Source organism: Condylura cristata, unplaced genomic scaffold (assembly GCF_000260355.1).
Source record: "Condylura cristata isolate star-nosed mole 26May11 unplaced genomic scaffold, ConCri1.0 scaffold00017, whole genome shotgun sequence".
In the NCBI taxonomy this organism is placed as follows: Eukaryota; Metazoa; Chordata; class Mammalia; order Eulipotyphla; family Talpidae; genus Condylura; species Condylura cristata.
Window position 1 is genome coordinate 25,763,615 of NW_004567118.1, and position 19,802 is coordinate 25,783,416.

At 35.8% G+C, this 19,802-nt stretch overlaps 1 protein-coding gene across 1 annotated transcript in view; it reads right to left on the reverse strand.

Annotated features, from left to right (window-relative positions):
- Window positions 1–19,802, reverse strand: part of MAP2K4 (mitogen-activated protein kinase kinase 4) — a 114,234-nt gene that overhangs the window by 48,174 nt on the left and 46,258 nt on the right. Inside the window, exon 3 of the mRNA XM_012726082.1 lies at window positions 17,683–17,785. Within this exon, the coding sequence (XP_012581536.1) occupies window positions 17,683–17,785 (103 nt within the window). The remainder of the gene's footprint in view (window positions 1–17,682; window positions 17,786–19,802) is intronic.

Below are 19,802 nucleotides of genomic sequence, written 5' to 3' on the forward strand. Positions count from 1 at the left end.
GTATCTCTTGGTGTTTATGTTCCCATCATTGTGTAATTGCCTTTCCTTGAATGTGAATAGGACATACAACTTCTTTCTAACCAATAGAATATAGCAAGAGATACCATTGTATTGTTATTACTTTGTATAATACTTATTGCTACCATTCTTGAGAAATTTTATTATTATATGAGAACACAGAATAACAACCATTATAACATTATCTGTTACTTTAAAGATGGAACTTTGGAACCAATGACTATATTTCTGCTAACAGTTTAGCAACTCCAGCCTCTTATGTGCTTTGTGAATAAAGTCCTAGTAGACTGACAACTCAGGAGTGTGGGTTATCATCCTGGACTAAAGAAAATGTTAAAAAATTACAGAAGGTTGGGCCCTCCCTGGTGGCTCAGCGGGTTAAAGCACATTAAGAAGCTTAAGCTACTTCCGCATGAGTTCGATCCCTGCCTGCACCGGAGGTGATCCACATGAGTGGGAGACCTCTCCTGACTGGCCTGCTGCTCCCCTCAGCAGTGTGCTTCGTCAATCTGACTGTTCTCCTCCCCATTCTGTCCCTGGTGAATCCTCTCACCCTCTGCATCTCTGGCCTGTACCCCAGTTGAATAAATAAGTCTTTAAAATAAAAAATTACAGAAGGTGACATTAAAAGCAATTAAGTCATACAATTTAAACGAGTAAATTGTACGGTATGTGAATTGTATTTCAATATCGCTGTTACAGGAAAAAGATAAACACAAGAATATGATAACAAGATGGTATGGTGGAAGTGTAGAAAGTAAGGGGTTAAACAGAACAGAGCTGAGTTGTAGTTGGGGACTGGTTGAGCCACTGGTGGTGGACACAGTGTGAAAAACACATTTGTAGAGGTTTAAATCAAAAACCCCCGAAACAGAGAAAACAATGTAAGCCTACTTTTTAACCTCAGTAAATATAATATGAAATATATATATATAACTTTCCAGAGTTCCATTTTCTCATTTAAACAGGAAAACAGTGATGAAAACCACACACATACACCCACACACACTAGTTATGACATGATCAAGGCATATTCATACAGTCTTTATCACACTGGACAGGGAAACTTTCAAGTGAAATGGAATCAGTTTCACAGCTGTTTTTCTAACAGTTCAACCACAGGATGATTTCCAAGGACCTGTACACACACAGCACTATACCGACTGGATCTGGAAGCCTAACCTGCACCTTTACCATGAAACTCTAGCAGTCACTCACGAAGGCAAACACTTGCAGTTTTTATCTTGAGGCAAATCTGTTAAATAAGATTTAAGATCTGATGAGAGTATCAGAAGTTGAATCATTTCGTTATTAATTTCTTATCCCCAAAGTAGTTCAACTTAACTCTGTAAACCTGTCAGTTATCCCAGTGCCTCTGCCATATCAGCAAATAAGTTCACCACACAAAACTTAATTAGTAGAGCCCTTAATATATGTTAGCCCCCAGTGGTTCTTATAGAAGGAGGTGCTAAACTATACTCCAAGAGTTGGAAATGAGCGGCAAAGAGAGGACAGGCAGCAGATCCGATCATCACAGCCACTGGGCAGGGCTACAGGCATTCAGTGGCTGGGTGCCAGTGGTGTCAAATGTCTTCAAATACAGAGGCAAAGCACTTCCTTGAATAAAATTCTTAACACAGGTTTCTAAGAGTTCTTAGAGCACATCTAAATACCATACCCAATAATTCTTGATTTCTAGAAACTAGCCATTCCATGTACTAGGGAACACACATATAAACACACACACACACACATACAAAAAAAAAACAAACAAACAAAAACTGAAATAGTTGCTATATGCATCCCCAGAAACTCAAATGTGTCCCTAAGTGTAACTTCTGTAAAACATAAAACATTACAGATATTTAGCATGTATTTTGTATATGTTTAATATATGTTATATTCATATACAATTCAAGGTATATAAATTATTTGTTTTTGAACCAAGAAATTGGGCCCCCCTGGTGGCACAGCGGGCTGGAGCACTGCACTGCAAAGCTAAGCCAAGGCAAGCCACAGCTGCTTCAGTGCCAGTTAATCCCATCCCACCCCACCCTCAAGTGATCCTATGGCCTGTACCCCATTTCTGTATGCATAAATAAATAAAATCTTAAAACAACAACAACAAAAAATAACCCAGGGAATTATCTTGTACATGAAAACCTAATTTTGAGTTATAATTTTAATAGTTTCTGAAAACTACATTTTCATTGAAGTTCTTTATGAGTACTTTCTTTGACCTTCTGAATAGAAATGACAAATTGACTCACTTACTACTTAATACTAAATAATCATCATTTTAACTGACATTCTTCCCTTGACCCAGACTATTATATAAATTCCAAAAAACTCTTACAAAATATTCCAGAACATTAATCAGATTAGACAGTACAAAAGCTTTATTTTAGCCAACATGTCTAATAAATCTGCCTAGGGCTTTGTGTATAGATTAGGCTTGTTTTTAAGGAAACAGAGCTCAAAGCCAAAATTACCTAAGACAGTTCTAGCCTACCTCCCACCAGTATCTTCAATTAAATACCATATTTTGCTATACAAATTCAGCAGCAGGACAAGTACCCAACCCTCTTTGTCCAACCAGATGATTAATCCCAAATCCTTTCCTACACAAGTGGAGGAAAAAAATTAAAAAGAAAAAAGCAATTGTAAAACAGAGAAAGCCACTTAGAACAGTTTACCACATGAGCTTTATATATTTTTGTACTGTACATACAGGTTGCCAAATGACACTGTCACACCTTGCTTTATAAATTTCAATTAGATATTTCTGATGTGTCGGTCATCAGTGCCCCACATGGCTACTGTAATGACAAAGTGAGCAGGTAAAAGGAGTAGTGAAAGGATTTCCCCATGTGCCAAACTCACGTGATGAGGTTTAGAACACTTTTTAAAGTTTCCTTCTGACTTACTATGCTTAGAGTCGAACATTCTTATGCTGTTTGGTGAACAAGTGTTTCTTCCTTTGTTAACTAACTGAGATAAAACCGCTGAGCCCTGCTAACCCAGTGTTCATTTTATTGTTGTTGCTTCTGCTAAAAAGTTGTTTATCTAATAACATCTGCATTGCAAATATTTCCCCACTTTGTTTTTTTTCTCATTTCATCTATAAATTGATGTATGTAAAAAAGTAATATGTATTCTTTTTTATTAAATGCCATGATTTCTTCTATTCAACAGAGTGCCAATCATGAAAAGGATGTACTTTCTCAAAGTCGTGAAGACATCGTTCCCGATTTCTGTAATTCCTGCTCTCCCCTGACAATGTCAGTGTGGCACCTGTGTCAAGATAGACACTTTCATATCTGAGACAACTGGGAAAAAAAAAAAAAACTACAGGCAACGTAAGTGAGAGCCTTCATGACAGTGGGCATCACAAAACAATGGGCAGTGACTAAGCCCGTACAGGACTTCGAGGTGGGCTCTACAACTAGCTCCAGCTTACTTCAGGGAGAGCTCACAGTTGGTGCTAAATAGTGGGGGGATCCAGGCAGATCCTGGTGGCACTCATGTTGAGGTGTATCTGGAGTCTGGGGAGAGCAAGGGAGCAAGTATTCACAAGGCAAAGTACCAGATAAAATAATCTCCCAGATTGGCAGAGAGCTATCTTGATCAACACATGCTTATAAAGAGGCGTGTACTTGGCTCAAAGGATTAGAGGGAACAATATCCAGGCTCATACCACACAATTCCTGTTCCTATTCATGAGGGAAAACTCCCTAACTACTAGGAATCCAGCAGATAACTTAAAAATTAATAGTCTCACTTATTAAAACCAAAAAGCAAAATCTGAAAAGGTCAAAGTTGGTAAGAACACAAAGTACCCAAATTCAAGTATACAGTCTAAAATCACTAAGTATGCAAAAAAAAAATTTAAAACCCCATAATAAAGAGAAATTAATTGAAATTGACTCACAAATTTACAATTAGTAAATGAAGAGAATAAAACAGTGCTTATTACTATAGTCTATATATTCAAGTAACTAAAGAAAAATACGTTAATAAACATGGAATATCTAAAAAAGAACCAAATCAAACATCTAGATATAAAAACTACAATGAAGCAGGAGGAGGCATCTGGGGAGTGACGGATATGTTTATTTTCTTGCCTGCAGCTTTATAGGTATGTACATATGTCAAAATATCAAACTGAACACTCAATATCTTAGTCTATTTTATGTCAATTATAGCTCAATAAAACTGAGAGAAAAACTGGGAGGGAGAGAGATTGCTCTGGGGCCTCACTCTATTTAAATGGAAGGGACTTTTGCCTATCACAAACCTATAGCTTGAAGGCAGGTTTGAGATACCCAGAGCTCTGTGTATTGCCAGTAAGAATACTCACTGCTCCCATGGCAAGTTCTATCCCCAATCATCTTGTTTTTCCTATTTAAACTCAGCACTGACACCAGCAAATACAGAAATACAATCCTCAGTCCATAAAGAGCCGTGATCCTTCTCTATTCCATCCAAAACGCACCTTACTTCCCAACAGAGTATGTCTGCACCCATTTATCCTCCCTCCTCCACTCCCTCTCTAGTTACCAGGGAAAGGCCAAGGCATGAGAAGACATGACAAAGGAGAGAGATGAAACTAATGGCTCAGAAGAGACCACTTTCTTTAGGCAGTTCCTACAGGTAAGATGTAAGAGAAACCCTGGTCATCTTTTTCTTCTTCTTCTTCTTCTTCTTCTTCTTTTTTTTTATTATTAGGAATACTATGTTAAGGTTAATATTAAATTATCTGAATTTTCTGGGTTTCAAGTTTCCCCTTTTTAAAGTTATAAAAATGATCTCATTTTTTGTTTCATATTTTCATCTTTGTTTATAAAATGTTTTAGGATGCTACTACTCAAACATCATTTTGTACTACAAATTTGAAATTGCTTATACTTTAGTTCCTAAAGCAAATAAGAATGAAATGTCTTAGCAGCTTTTTATACATAATCTGTAACTAATTTTTTTTTAAGATTTATTTATTTGTACATACAGAACTGGGGTACAGGCCAGAGGCTCAGGGGTGGCGAGAGGCTTCTCCAGAGACAGAGTGGGGAGCAGAACAGGCAGATAGAGGAAATACACTGCTGAGGGGAGCAGCAGGCGGATTAGGAGAGGTCTGCCACACCATGTGGTCACCTCGGGGACAGGCGGGAATCGAATTCATGAGGAAGTGGCTTTAGCTTCTCAGTGCAGTGCTTTAACCCGCTGCGCCACCAAGGAGGGCCTAATTTTTAATACTGTTACTATGTGAATTTTATTTCAAACACATAACTGTGGAAAAACTACATACTCAACTTTACTTTTATTATTGAAGCTGGGGTAATTTATTCAAATCGGTGATGAAAACAAACCATTTATAAAAATAAATTCTGTTAACTGACATGTATTTGGAACATACGCCCTTTATGTAATATAAATACTTGGAATATATGGTAGTATTTTAGCTCCTCTAGTGCTTAACTTTTAGCTTGTAATTATGAACTATGTATGATTAATTGGCTTAATTTAATTCCAATCTATTCTTTAAGCTATATCTCATTCTATCTCCTGAAGTAAACTCTATATGCCAATAGGAAAATTAAAAACTATTTAGATCCTCCCTAGTGGCGCAGCAGGTTAAAGCACAGCACTAAGAAGCTAAAGCCACTTCTGCATGAATTCGATCCCCACCTGCCCCGGAGGTGACCCACATGGCACAGCAGACCTCTCCTGACCCGCCTGATGCTCCCCTCAGCAATGTACTTCATCAGTTGGCCTGTTCTGCTCCCCACTTTGTCTCCCGTGAATCCTCTCACTGCCCCTGAACCGCTGGCCTGTACCCCAGTTCTGTATGAATAAATAAATCAGTTGTTTTACCTTTAAGACCGCAGGTAAGGATATCAGCATTAGACTGAGGCTTCTCAAGTTAAGGGATGAGTTCTAGTATCCCTCTCTACTATTCTGAATCTTCACCATGTGCATGTATTAATTCTTAAACATTTCAGAATATACCCACATGAGCTAAATGGGAATCTAGGAAATGCAAGGTAGCTTGTAAGCCTCCTAAGGCTTACAAATACGTTCATATCACAGACTCTCTTTCCTGCTTTATCACATTGCTTTGAGCAATAGTCTGTGTCCTCCCATAATGACAAAAAGGATACACAATCAGAGCCAAGTCTCACACACACTGGTGTACAGTTTATATTGCCACTTCATCACTTGTTTAAGAAATCTACTTATTTGAATCACATATATATCTCCCATCGCCATAATCCAGTCATATTCCTCATCTCTCAAAACTAATTCTTCCTTGGTGCCAACCTGCTTTCATCAAAATTCCAAATTTATTTTGCTGTTTTGGGGAGTGTGAATTGAGGAAAGACAGGTTAGAGGCGTGAATTATTAGGTGCTGTTCATCAGCTTCCAGTGAGTATTTTAGCACTATTTCTCCAATGAATATTCTAGTACCAACTTCACTCTGCTGCTCATGTTTACATCACAGAAATTGTTTTCTGTATCTTTAACAACTCCTATATTGCCTTGTCCTTGAAAAGTGAGTTTAATTTACTTTCCAGGGGGTTAACAAATCGACTGTAGAGTATATTCTTCATAGGTTTCCAAAGATATTTTTAACATAAATGTGGCCTAAACAACCAAAACCAAGTTCTATTATCTGTAGTGGGCAAAATGAGGATCCTACAAAAGATATGTTCATCTAGACCATGACCATCAGAATGTGGTTTTATCATTACAGGCATAATTAAGCTAAAGAGCTCTTTAAGCTAAAGAGAAGAGATCATCCCAGGTTATGGTAGGTCATGAGTATGAAGAAATGTGTCCTATAAGAAACAGAAAAGGAGAAAAGGAGAATACAGAAAAATAGGGAAGAAATCAAGTGTAGGCAGAGGCAGTAATTCAGAGTTATGCTACATAGAATACCAGAAACTACCAGAGATGGAAAAGACAGAGGATCCTCTTCTAGAGCCTTCAGAGGAAGCACGACTTTGCCAACACTTTGATTGAGATTTCTGGCCTCCAGAACTGTGAGAGAATAAATATCTGTTGTTTTAAATCAAGTCTGGCAATTTGTTATAGCAGCCCTAGGAATTGAACACAACATCTAAATTACAAGTTACAAATATTTTTCTATAAAGAGACAATAAGTAAATATTTTAGGCTTTGTGGACCATACTGTCTTTTGTTACAGCTACATAGGCAGATAGGTGGCTATGTACTAATAAAACTTTATTAAAAACTACCAGGAAGCCACATTGGGCTAATGTACTACAGTTTGCTGACTTCTCTAGTCATCTAAATGATCTATCATTCAAATGACTTAAATCATACCTATTCATTTCTCTTTCAAATTTGTAAGTATCCACTGGTAGGTAAGAGACTCCAGTTATCTATCCCAGTCTATTTCTAGAAGTTAACCTCATGGTACATTTCAGGCTTTAAAAAAAAAATCCCGGCCCTCCCTGGTGGCGCAGCGGGTTAAAGCACAGCACTAAGAAGCTTAAGCCACTTTCCCATGAGTTCGATCCCCGCCTGCCCTGGAGGAGATCCACATGACTCAGCAGACCTCTCCTGACTGCCCACTGCTCCCCTCAGCAGTGTACTTCCTCGATCTGCCTGTTCTGCTCCCAACTCTGTCTCTGGTGAATCCTCTCACCCTCCGCATCTCTGGCCTGTTCCCCAGTTCTATATGCATAAATAAATAAATCTTTAAAAAAAAAAATCCCGGCCCTCGCTGGTGGCGCAGCGGGTTAAAGCACTGCAATGAGAAGCTAAAGCCACTTCCGCTTGAGTTCGATTCCCATCTGCCTCGGAGGTGACCACATGGCGTGGCAGACCTCTCCTGACCCGCCCGCTGCTCCCCTCAGCAGTGTACTTCGTCGATCTTCCTGTTCTGCTCCCCACTCTGTCTCTGGTGAAGCCTCTCGCCACCCCTGAGCCTCTAGCCTGTACCCCAGTTCTGTATGTACAAATAAATAAATCTTTAAAAAAAAAAAAAAAAGTCCCCCATAAATCAACAGGTAGTTGACTCAGAAATCTGTTAACCCTTCCCCAGCTCTTATCATTGAGGCACACCGGGTAGATAAGAAGGAGGCAGCACTCCCTATTAAACCCCAGACATCTCTCATATCTATATTACCCTTAGCAATAAACAGCTAATTATCTTAACAGGTTGGTCTTCTTGGACATAAGAACTTGATTCCTCACATTTACTAATGTCTATTTATTTATGTGATAAATATATTTCTGTGTCTAGAAATACCATCAGAAGAAATCTTTTATTACCTAATTGGAAGTGTGTCTTTTCTTATCTCATGGTGATCTTCTTTTACTTCATTTATCTTGAGCTTGATTTACTCCCAACACTATCAAACATATCCTCCTTCCCAAATTATTTTTTTTCAACCCCCCCCCCAGGTATTCTTGGTTTTTTCAAACCAGCAGACCTAAAATACTTCAAGCTGTTTTATTCTATTCTTAGTATATATCCTCGTTAGACAGGAAAATAAACATAACACATACCCAGTACACTGCAACTGTTCTTCTGTGTCCATACTGTTAGGATCTCTAGATGAATACTGCTTTATGCATCCTTCTGCAATGCAGCTGTTAATTCCGGAAATTTCCACAGTAAACGTGGTCTGTCTGTTGCCATGGAAACTGCCTGCTTCCTGGCACTACTAACAAAATAGGTATCTTTGCTAAGATCTAAGATCAGGCAAAATGAAAAACTGAAAAAAGATGTCCAGAGAATAGCTCAGAGACTTCAAATATAAATTTTCAAAATCTGATATTCATACTACGTGAATGGAAGGTATTGATGATACAAATCTGGAGTATTTTGAGAGCAGTACTTATTTATGCATAGAAGGCACATTTATCACAAAGAAATATCGTGATATTAGAGAAAGCAAGACAAATATTCACCTCTGCACGTTATGCTATAGATGACATTTTCCCTAAAACTCATCATTTGTCAGCTATACTCAAGTTTTTCCATTAAAATAGCTTTTCTGGGCAGTCCTTTTACAGAAAAGGTTAGGAAAACTGCTCTAAATCAACAGGTTACAAGTTTTCTTGAGATCCTTTCCCTGTTTTGGCTCCAGTTTCTACTGGTAGCTAGAACCCTTTCCCAAAGTATATAAGAAATCAGAGTAGTGAAAAGTGTATCTCAGAAACACATATACAAAAACAAGTCTATCTGAGGAGTTGTCAACAAAGTACTTACCATTACCATTAGAACAACAGACACAGCTAGCTGGCCATAGTGCTTTCCCATCTGCCCTTTGACACAATGCTTTGTTCCTATGACATCACATCCCACTGATTTGCTTCTACCTCTAAAGCCTCATTCCTATCTGATCAGTTGTTCCTCTTCTATTCAATCTCTTTAAGTGTGAGATTTCCTCAGGGCTCAGCCTTGTACCCAATTGTCTCATCAAGATACATGCATTTCCTAGACAATGCCATCACCTGCAGGCTGACAATGCTCAACCTTTAATCTCTAATCTATGCCTTCTCCTCTAAGTAGCAGATTCATATTTTCAACACCATATAGTACATTAAATTTATCTCATGATAGCTCTAATAGGATATTTCACAGACATCTCTAACATAACCAAACTCTTGGTCTTGTAAGTTCCCTCATCCACACCCAGTGGTCCCCATCTCAGTAATGACAACCCACTCATTTAAGACAATAGTCTGGAATCACTGTATACACCCCTCATTACCACACACAATCCAACCATTACCAATTTTTGTCAATTCTACCTTCAAAATTCCTCTGGAATCTCTCCATTTCCCTCTAGCTCTGTCATTAATATCCACTATGTTTCAGATAAACTACCACTGCCTAGGTCTCCCAATTTCATTCTTGCCTCCCTCCAATATATACTCTACACAGCAGCCACAATAATCACTTTCATTGTAAATCATGCTGTGTCAGTCACCTGTTGATAATCCTTCCATAGCTTCATACTGCACTTTGGATGGCATCCCAAATCTTTAACTACAAGGTCCCATATTATCCCGTCCACAACTCCTCTTTACCCTATTTCAAATCCATCATTCCTTCCTCATTCAATCTTTGTCTATTCCAACTGGCATTCACTCAGTTCTATGAAGAACTATGATATCTTGCAACTTCAAATACATACCACTCCCTGTACTTGATCACTCTTATCTGCCCCTTATACAGTAAAAATCTACATAGGTTTAGAAGCATTCATGGGCAAAATGTTGAATGAACTAGTGAGTATAGACTTACTTGTCTTTAGGATTCCAGTATTAAGGAAAAATCATTAAGTCTTTCATCATTAAGTATGATATTAGCTATATTAGACATCTACTTTCATAGATAACTTTTAAAAGGAAGATTCCCCTCCTTCCCTAGTTTAATAGGAACTTCTATAATGAATGATGTATGTTGTCAAATTCTTTTTCTGCATATACTATAACAATTACATAATTTTTCTCCTTTGTTTTATTAATGTGTGAATGACACTGACAATTTTCAAATGTCAAATTAAAGTGAATCCCATTTAGTCGTGATGTACTGTCCTTTCTCTATGCTGCTTGATTCAATATCATATTTTGTTAAGGATTTCCAAGTGTACAGGATAGTGATACACAGTGTCTTTTTTTTTTTAAATAATGCCCTTGACTGATTTTGATGTTAGGGTTATGCTAATTCAAAAATTGAGTTAAAATTGTTCCCTATTCTTTTTTCTAGCAAAAAGTTTCTAGAAGCTAAATCAGATTTCTTCTCTTGGTGTTTGAAAAAATTTACCAGTAAAACCATCCAGGATGTAAGTTTTTTGTGTGTGTGTGAAAGTTTTTAATTACAAATTCAATTTTCTAACAGATAGGAATATTTACTGTTTCTATTTCTTGATTCAATTTTGATTGTCTTTCCAGAATTTCTATATCAATCAGGTTGCTGAATTTATTGACACATTATTATTCATATTCCATATTATGTTCTTATGAACCATGAGAATAGTAGTAATATCACTATTATGTCATTTCCAACAGCAATAACATGGATTTCTTCTTTTTATTTTTATTTCTTGATCTCTCCTGTTAGAGTTCATAACTTTTATTAATCTTTCCATGAAATATTTTTATTTGATTTTGTTCATTGTCTAATGCATTTATTTTGTTTTCTTTATTTGTCCTTACATTGCATTTAATTTCCTTTTCTTTTCCTAGCTCCTTAATACTACTTATTATTCTAGTGATTCACTGTTTTGGCTTGCCTTATCATTTAAATATTTGGGAACACTATCATCATTCTTTCCCATTCATTTAGAATTTATACTTATTCCCTCAGTTTAGTATGTCCACTGCTTTTTTTTTATCCCTATGTTAAACAATAACTAGTATCAGTTATAAAAGAAGCATGTACTTTTCACATAATTCTTATCAGGTCAAGAAGTTCACTTGTTGAAGGTTCACTTCATGAAGAGATTTCCAGATAGCCATGCATTACCCTCTCCACAAATACCAATGAAAACAACACATAAGGACTTGTTTTTTTAAATACAATCTCACAAAGTAAAAGAGACTAAGAATAGACCACATTAGCTGGGAAATAGCAACCGATTTTTGGATGTTTAAAATAAATGAATTCAAGTTATCATAGTTTTAGAAAGGCAGAGAAAAGTGAAACCAAAATCTGCATTTAAACAGAGATATCAAAAAAATGTAAATGAATTTATTTTAAAATGGGAAGGATAAGTTAAGGATACCAGTTGGAGTTTAAATCCAAAAGCAATATTGAAAGACTGTATGGAGCAAAGAGAGGATGTTCCCACCTCTGCCTTAGTATATGATCTACGACTATGTATTCTGAAGAAACTGCACCAGAAAGTCACCAGTCATAGAAGAAATGTAGCAAGGTATGCTGAGTAAAGTCTAAATACACAGTGTAAACTAGCTTCCTTGACCTAGAATTACTCCCAGAATTATAGCAACTTCACACATCACCTTTTCTCAGGAAAACAAAGACTAAATGTCCAGAGACTGACATTTGGAAAGCCTTCAAAGCAAAAACAAATTAGATGCTTCTTTTTTATATTTCATCATGGAGTCCCACCAGTCAAATCAGTTTCCCGTCAATTTGTTATTCTCTTGTGTGGGGAGGTAGAGCAGGGAGCGGGGAGAGAAGAAAAAAGAAAAGAAAAATACATATAAAATTGAAGAGGGAGAAAAGTCAAGAAAAATAGGGCCTAAAACTAAGAGATCTTAAACATGAAGGGACACTCCAATATCAGGGATGACAGTTAATAAAACTACAAATCTACTATTAGTATTAGATAAAGGCATTTTCAGGCAGGCAGGCAAATATCCAAAAAAGGTCACTTACTAAGAAAGAATATTTATCTCAGAAAGCTATGAGGAGATACACTCTACCAAAATGATGGAGGAATCTGAGAAAAAAATAACAACATGAAATTGAAAAAATAGGGTATCAAGATCAGGAGAGTAACGCAGGTATTTATAAAACAATGACAACAGTAATGAAGCAGGCCTAAAGTGAAACCAGTCCAGATTAAAGCAGACATATAGGGCAGAGAAAAAAACTATTAAAAGAAAAAAATAAAAGAGTGATCACCTAACATATTTAATACTGTTGAGAAACCATTCATTCATGACGAACCATGAATGGAGGCAATTATTAGTTCTGGGAGAATTCATTCACTTATACTATGACTAAGCTATAAATAATAATAATAAGTACTCTGGAAAGTCATATTTCCTATAAATAGTAAACTTCCTTAATAACAGATGAAAGTTTTCAGGAACTACAAAGACAAAGGACCTCCACAGCGTTCAAAACTTTGCTGTATTTTCAGAAATGGTTGGAAAACTCATTGACATTTTCTTAAAGAACAGAACTTGGTAGTGCTACAGGCTATATGGTACAATCCAGGGATGAATCTTAATGCCTATCTAAGTCTCTGATTAGACAAAGATGATTTTAAAAACCAAAACTATATTCACCTTTAGTAAACAAACAACAGCATTTATCAATTACTTCTTTATGCAAGTATTTAAAATCTATTATCTTAGCTATAAAGATCCAGCTTCAGAATTATAGTAGTGACTTTCCAGAGGACCTACTGTCACTGCCTTCTGCTGAGACTCTCCTCTTCAGTGAATCTGACTTATGAAGTATAGCACGAATACCAGAGGCACAGATATAGGACTGAAAAGAGGGCTAAATAACTCTGAACTAACTTTAAGTTGTACAATCAGGTAAGCTTTCAAAGTTTACCCCACACAGAAGCACTCTTCACTACAGTCAAAAGATAGAAACACCCAAATATCAACCAAAAAGTGAATGGATAAACAAAATGCCAGATACAACATAAGATACTCTTCTGCCTTAAAAAGGAAGAAAATTCTAACACATACTACATACAAAAAGGATAGCATAGAAGTCATTATGTTGATGAATTAAGCCAGGCAAAAAGAACAACTTTTGCATAGTTTTAATTAAATGAGGTACCAAATTCTGAGACAAATGCACAAATAGAAAGATGGAGGCTGCCAGAGATTGGGGGAAATAAAGCTGGGATTTGGGCATAATGGATATAGATAGTATTTCCATCTGAGACAAGAAGAGTGCTGGAGGTAGATGGTGGTATAGTTGTACAATACTTTGAATGTACCTAATGCCACTGAGTTGTACACTTAAAATGATTAAAATGGGAAATTTTATGTCATGAATATTTTATCACAGTATGAAAAAAAATTTTTATCAGTAAAACTAATCCAATTAAACATAAAAGGACCCCCACAGATTTTGATACATTTGAGTTTTAAAATAGTAACTATTAATTTGTACCTATAAATTTATTATTATGACTATTTTGTGAAATTTCTCAACCATAGAAATTTAGAGATTCTAAATTACTATGACTACTTTGGAAATTTCAGAAGTTGGGGGAAATATTTAAGCTCATGTAGACTCTTGGCTTATGCATTTACAAAATGACCAGAGATGTCCTAAGGATTATTTGGTTAGGTAAGGGCTTATGAATAATATTTTATTTGTTAAAAAAATAATAATAATACAAGCTGGTTTAATATTCATTCTCTCCCTTTTCCTGTCTCTCTTAATCCACCATACAAAATAATGAAAGTTTCTATTTTAACTCAATGCCTGAATTGAGATCAGGTGACAAACTTCAAGAATACAGAACTAGAAAGGGGTGTGGTGGGGTAGGTATTCCTTGTTTTATAGGATTGAAAGCACCCCAAGAGTGATTGTGTGTGTGGTGGGGGTTGGGGGGAAGGGTGATAGAAACCATGTTTCTGAAATTTCTACCCACTATTAATCCAAGATAATAAACTTCAAAAGGGCCCTCCCTGGGGGGGCGCAAAGAGGATGCAGCATTGAAAGCTAGCCACAGCCGTTCAGTGAGTTTAATTCCGGACCTGGAGGTGACCCACATGGCACAGCAGACCTCTTCTGCCTCACGCTGCTCCCCTCAGCAGTGTACTTCATCATTTTGCCTGTTTTGCTCTTCACTCTGTCTCTGGTGAATCCTCTCACTGCCCCTGCACTTCTGGCCTGTACACCAGTTCTACATGCATAAATAAATTTAAAAAAAAAAGATAAAGTATCCACAACTTACCAGAAAACTTACAACTGCCTAGATAATTTACAACTGTTGTATTTTAAGACAAAACTCCACTGAGCAAGATCATCATGGAATTAAGAATATTTAATGATTAACTGGGGACTTCGAAATTCCTTTAAAACTACCTCTTACATGTTCTGTGGGAAAATAGAGTTTCTTTCCATTCAAGTATAATAAAGATAAAATCCTAAAGTTACCCTCACCTCAACAAAGAAAGTTCCTTAAAACTTAGAACAAATGGCTCCAAAATGTTTAGCATTAAGCCCATAAATGGATCTTTACTCATCCTTGTTTATTTCCAAGGTTAGCTTGAAATCTGGTGCTTCCTGTTATACAACTCTCATATACTATGAAGATAAAAAGGCTGTTCTTTCACAGTAACAATTATACGTGGTGCATTATACAGCAATTCTACACACTGAGAGCACTCCTACAATGCTCAGCATAAAGTCTATAGCTAGAGATTATCTGCTTCCTTTCATGCTAAGTGTATATATAAACCATGATTTCAACATAACTCTGACATATTCATAAGACTACCTCTGATTTTCAAGACTTATAGTTCCTGGAATAACCCAATTTTGATGGGTTTGTAAGTCACGTTTTTCCTTATACTCTTTAGCTGTAAGGCTTAATCTTTCATTTTAAGAGTCAAAAGGCAAAATGTTAACTCAATCTATTACCTGTAGGCACACTAAATATTCTATCATGAAATAAAAATGCTTATTACCATGTCCTCTGAAACTTTTAAAAATTTATTTATGTATACAGAACTGGGGTATAGGCCAGAGGTATAGGGGTGGTGAAGGGATTCACCAGAGACAGAGTGGGGAGCAGAAGTACATTGCTGAGGGTATCAGCAGGTGAGACAGGAGAGGTCTGCTGAGTCATGTGGGTCACTTCCCTTGCCGGGGATCAAACTCACGGTGAAAGCATGCAGCCAGCTTTGCAGTGCTGTGCTTAAACCCACTGTGCCACCAGGGAGGGCCATTCCTTCAAACTTTTAACACTTGTAAGAATCAAAAGATAAGATACTGGCCATGTTATATGATTAGTATGAAGTCGTTTTAAAAAGAAAACCTGATAAACTCAAATTCTAAAGATAAATTTTCTTCACCCTCTGTTAAAGGCAAAAAAAAAAAAAAAAGATGTTGCCCAGGGGATTCCTAGACATGAAAAAACTTTAACGGATGGGAGTACAAATAAGTGAATGTTTTCCAGTTCTAAATATAAGTTATTGTCCTTTCTCCTTGTCCAAAAGAGCTTTTAAAAAAGAATGAAAGATCTGTTAAGTTAGGCAGTTATACAACTATATCCTTTCTTCCTCAGACTTCAGCTGTATGGTTTAGTTAACAACCAAGGAATAGAGATGTAGTATGTTCAAAACTTAGTTTTATATTAGCTTTCAACAGCAAGTCTAGGAAATGAGATTCTTTTAAGAGTGTTTCCTAGCTGCTGGAGCTCAGTAAGTAGTACTACAGAGTTTCTTCTTCAGTATAGATCCCATTTGCTGGTTTAGAAAAGGTAAGAAGGCTGGGGCCGTAGCTGAACTGACAAGAAATCTCAATGTGAACAAGAGTCTAATAAAACTGACAGCATTTCCAGTTAAAATTTTTAAAAATGCTACTGTCATTTTCATTTTATGTTCCCACTAGGGAATTTAATTCTTTAATTAAATTCCTTTATATTCCCTCTAATGTTACAGTTAAAAGTGTATATACAAACTCAAAGACATTCCTACCTTTCAGACACTTATTTTAAAAACAAACAAATATTTAATGAAATTTTAAGCAAATTTTTAGGTATTCCTACTGCAAAACACTCTGCCTTCTATCAAAATGCTTTGTTTGCAAATACAATGCATACCAAACATGGGAAGAAAAGGAAACAGCAATAAATGAGCTTCTTTGAGAATAATAAATATATGGGTATTGTAACAAGGCTTGAACACAAATTGTTGAGAAATGATTGGAACTATAAAGTACAATATTTTGACAAATTTTTAAAGTCAAACATGACACCACTTACTCTATAGTTTTCAGTATCAGAATTAGCTAAAAATTATTTTTGTAAACAGGAGTATAATACAAAACTCTAAACCTTCATGTTCATGATAGATTTGGGTGAGGAAGAAGATATTATTATTTAATATATCCCTTAGATTCAATTAAAGTTTCCTGTAAAATATTCTGAAGGTGGCTCTCCCTGGTGGCACAGCGGGTTAAAGCACAGCACTGAGAATCTAAAGCCGCTTCCGCATAAGTTCGATCCCCAACTGCCCTGGAGGTGACCACATGGCGTGGCAGACCTCTCCTGACCCGCCCGCTGCTCCCCTCAGCAGTGTACTTTGTCGATCTGCCTGTTCTATACCCCACTCTGTCTCTGGTGAAGCCTCTCACCCTCCACATCTCTGGCCTGTACCCCAGTTCTGTATGAATAAATAAATCTCTAAAAAAAAAATATTCTGAAGGTGTTATTTAAAATATTTATTTTATTAAAGAGTGGAGAATAAATTTTAAAAATCACTGACACCTCTACATTGATGTACACATTCTTTCACTTTACTATGACATGAAAATCTTATAGTTATCTATTTAGTTTATTAAGAATAGTTATCTATTTTCTCACCAACTAAGTAGGGATGATTTATCCAGCTCTCCAGGGAGAGTTAAGTTTCCTAAACACTATTCATTATTTAACTTAAACCCAGAAGGAACAAAAGGAACAATATTTTCAGACAGTTCAGTAAGAGAAAAATTTAAAAGATACAAATGCATCTGATCTACAATTCTTTTCCCATTTTATGTAAACTTTAAAAAGAAAACTTTATTTACCTACTTAAGCAATAGCTTTCTATACAGGTTCAAACAGTACCACTTCAAATGACCCATTAGACAGTGGAGCTACCAACCACTTGGCTTAGAAGATTCATAATACACAATAACTTAAAAACCTTTGCTTGAGTGGAGCCTCTTGTTTGATTACCAGGTATACTCACATGTGTGGGTTCTGAACTCCTGTAGGATTGGGATTCAGGGTAAACCTTGCTGTAGATTTGAAAGGTGGATTTGCAAAATTCAACTTCAGTGCTTTGCGTTTACCTAAGAAATAACAAATAGAAAGTAAAAGTTTCAAGTTCTATAAAACAATACTATTCTGAGGGCATAAGAAATTCACACTAAAAGACAGAAATACTTGTTTTAAAATAATTAATACAATATTTTGAAAGGTAACAAAGAAATTTCTAAGAATTAAGAAAAAGTACATTAAAATAGTTTGAAGTTCTTCTTACTAACTACAAATACTGATTTGCTGCAAAAGAACAGAAAACAATTCTTAATGTTTCGGCGCTCAGAGATGATAATTTTGCAAATGAAAATTCCTCCACAAAAGTTATTTACCTCATCAGATAAGCTGGAAAATACTAAAATATTACCACCTCTCTAGTATTATACTTCAATATTTTTAATAAATTTCACATTCCCTCAAATTTAATACAAATAACTGAGTATAGAAACTGAAATATTCTATAATCCTAACACCTGGAAAACACCATGAAATATTAATACTGGTATTTCAAATAATCTTCTTAGGTTGCAGGTGGGAGATATCAAAGTTTTATATTATCAAATAAAACATATCCAATAGAAAAGATTAAAAAAATATGTGAAAGTTCATATATAACTATAAAAATATATAGTTTTTAAAAACTACATATATATCTCTAAGTCCAAAATAATCATTGCTTTTTGCAGACTATTTCCCATACACAGGTACATTTGTTTTCTTTCCAATATTTCATTCTATGTCAACATATCTTACAAAAGCATTCCTTAGGATTCTACTATATGGATACTTTTAAAAGAATTGGGTTTTAAGCATTTGTACCTTGGCTTCATGTACATATTCAATATAAATTTTCCGACACTCTTCACAGTTTATCACACTTACTACCTACTTAAATAACATCTCTGCAAGACAAACACTTTCCCACCTCAGTGGAGCTGGATGGTATCTGAGAGGGCTCAGGCTGCTCTTCCTGGTACCTAAGGTGGGTACTGAAAACTGCCACCTCCTCTAGTTGGACAGGAGCAGGTCAAGAGCACAGATTTCCTGGCCCTGGCTCCTGAGCCTTGAGAAAGTCTCTTAAGGAAGGTCCTTTTTGAAGGATAATGAGAAGTTGCAAGAAGACCAGACTGATTATTTCAGAAACATTGTACAATATGAATTGTACAATTACTTTCCCTCCCTTTCAGCTAGCAAACATTTATTTTAAAACTAATTTTCTTAAGTACAAGATTCTGGCTGTACTTAAGAAACTGTATTTCTCCAAAATAAATTTTAATTAAAATGAACACCTGAGAAAATTATTGTGATAGTTAAAAACTTGAAATATATAAAGACATGTCACAATTCAATAAAGAGAAAAAAACAGCAAGAGTATGAACAGAAAAGTTGAGAAAAAAAACTTATACTGGTATTCCATTAACACCAAAAAAATAAAACTTTTGATCATGTGAATGTGATAAAATTTAGAGGTTTTATGTATACATATACTTCTAAAAATAACATGTTGAAGAAAGTGACTATATGAATGTCATAGCAACTATTACATTACCAGAGTAAAAGAAAATTGATATAATTTTCCCCATGAATTCAATAAGATACAAGAAATATTTAAAATGAATATATGTTTTTACTTCTTAGAAATTGTCTTTAGAAAATATTTAAAGGCAGATGATTATTCCCAGGCATTGAAACCTAGTGGAATTTGCCTGATGATAGTATGAAACTGCTTGAACTTTCTCCTTTCCATTTGTTCCCTTTTTGATGAGGATCTCTCTGTTTTGTTAATACATAAAATAGAAAGGACTCTTGTGTCACAATAGATAGACTCATCTTTGCAGCAATACTTGATTTAGATGATTTTGATAATGAGGTAATCGGGTCCCAATGAGATTTGGATTAGAGTTGATGCTATAACAGGTTAGTTAGGAGAGTATGTATTTTGGAGTGAATATTTTGCATGTGGAGCAAATGAATGTGAATATTTGGAAGAAGGCAGTGTAGTGGACTAGAAAGTTACACCAAAAGATACAGCTCCTAATCCCTGGATCC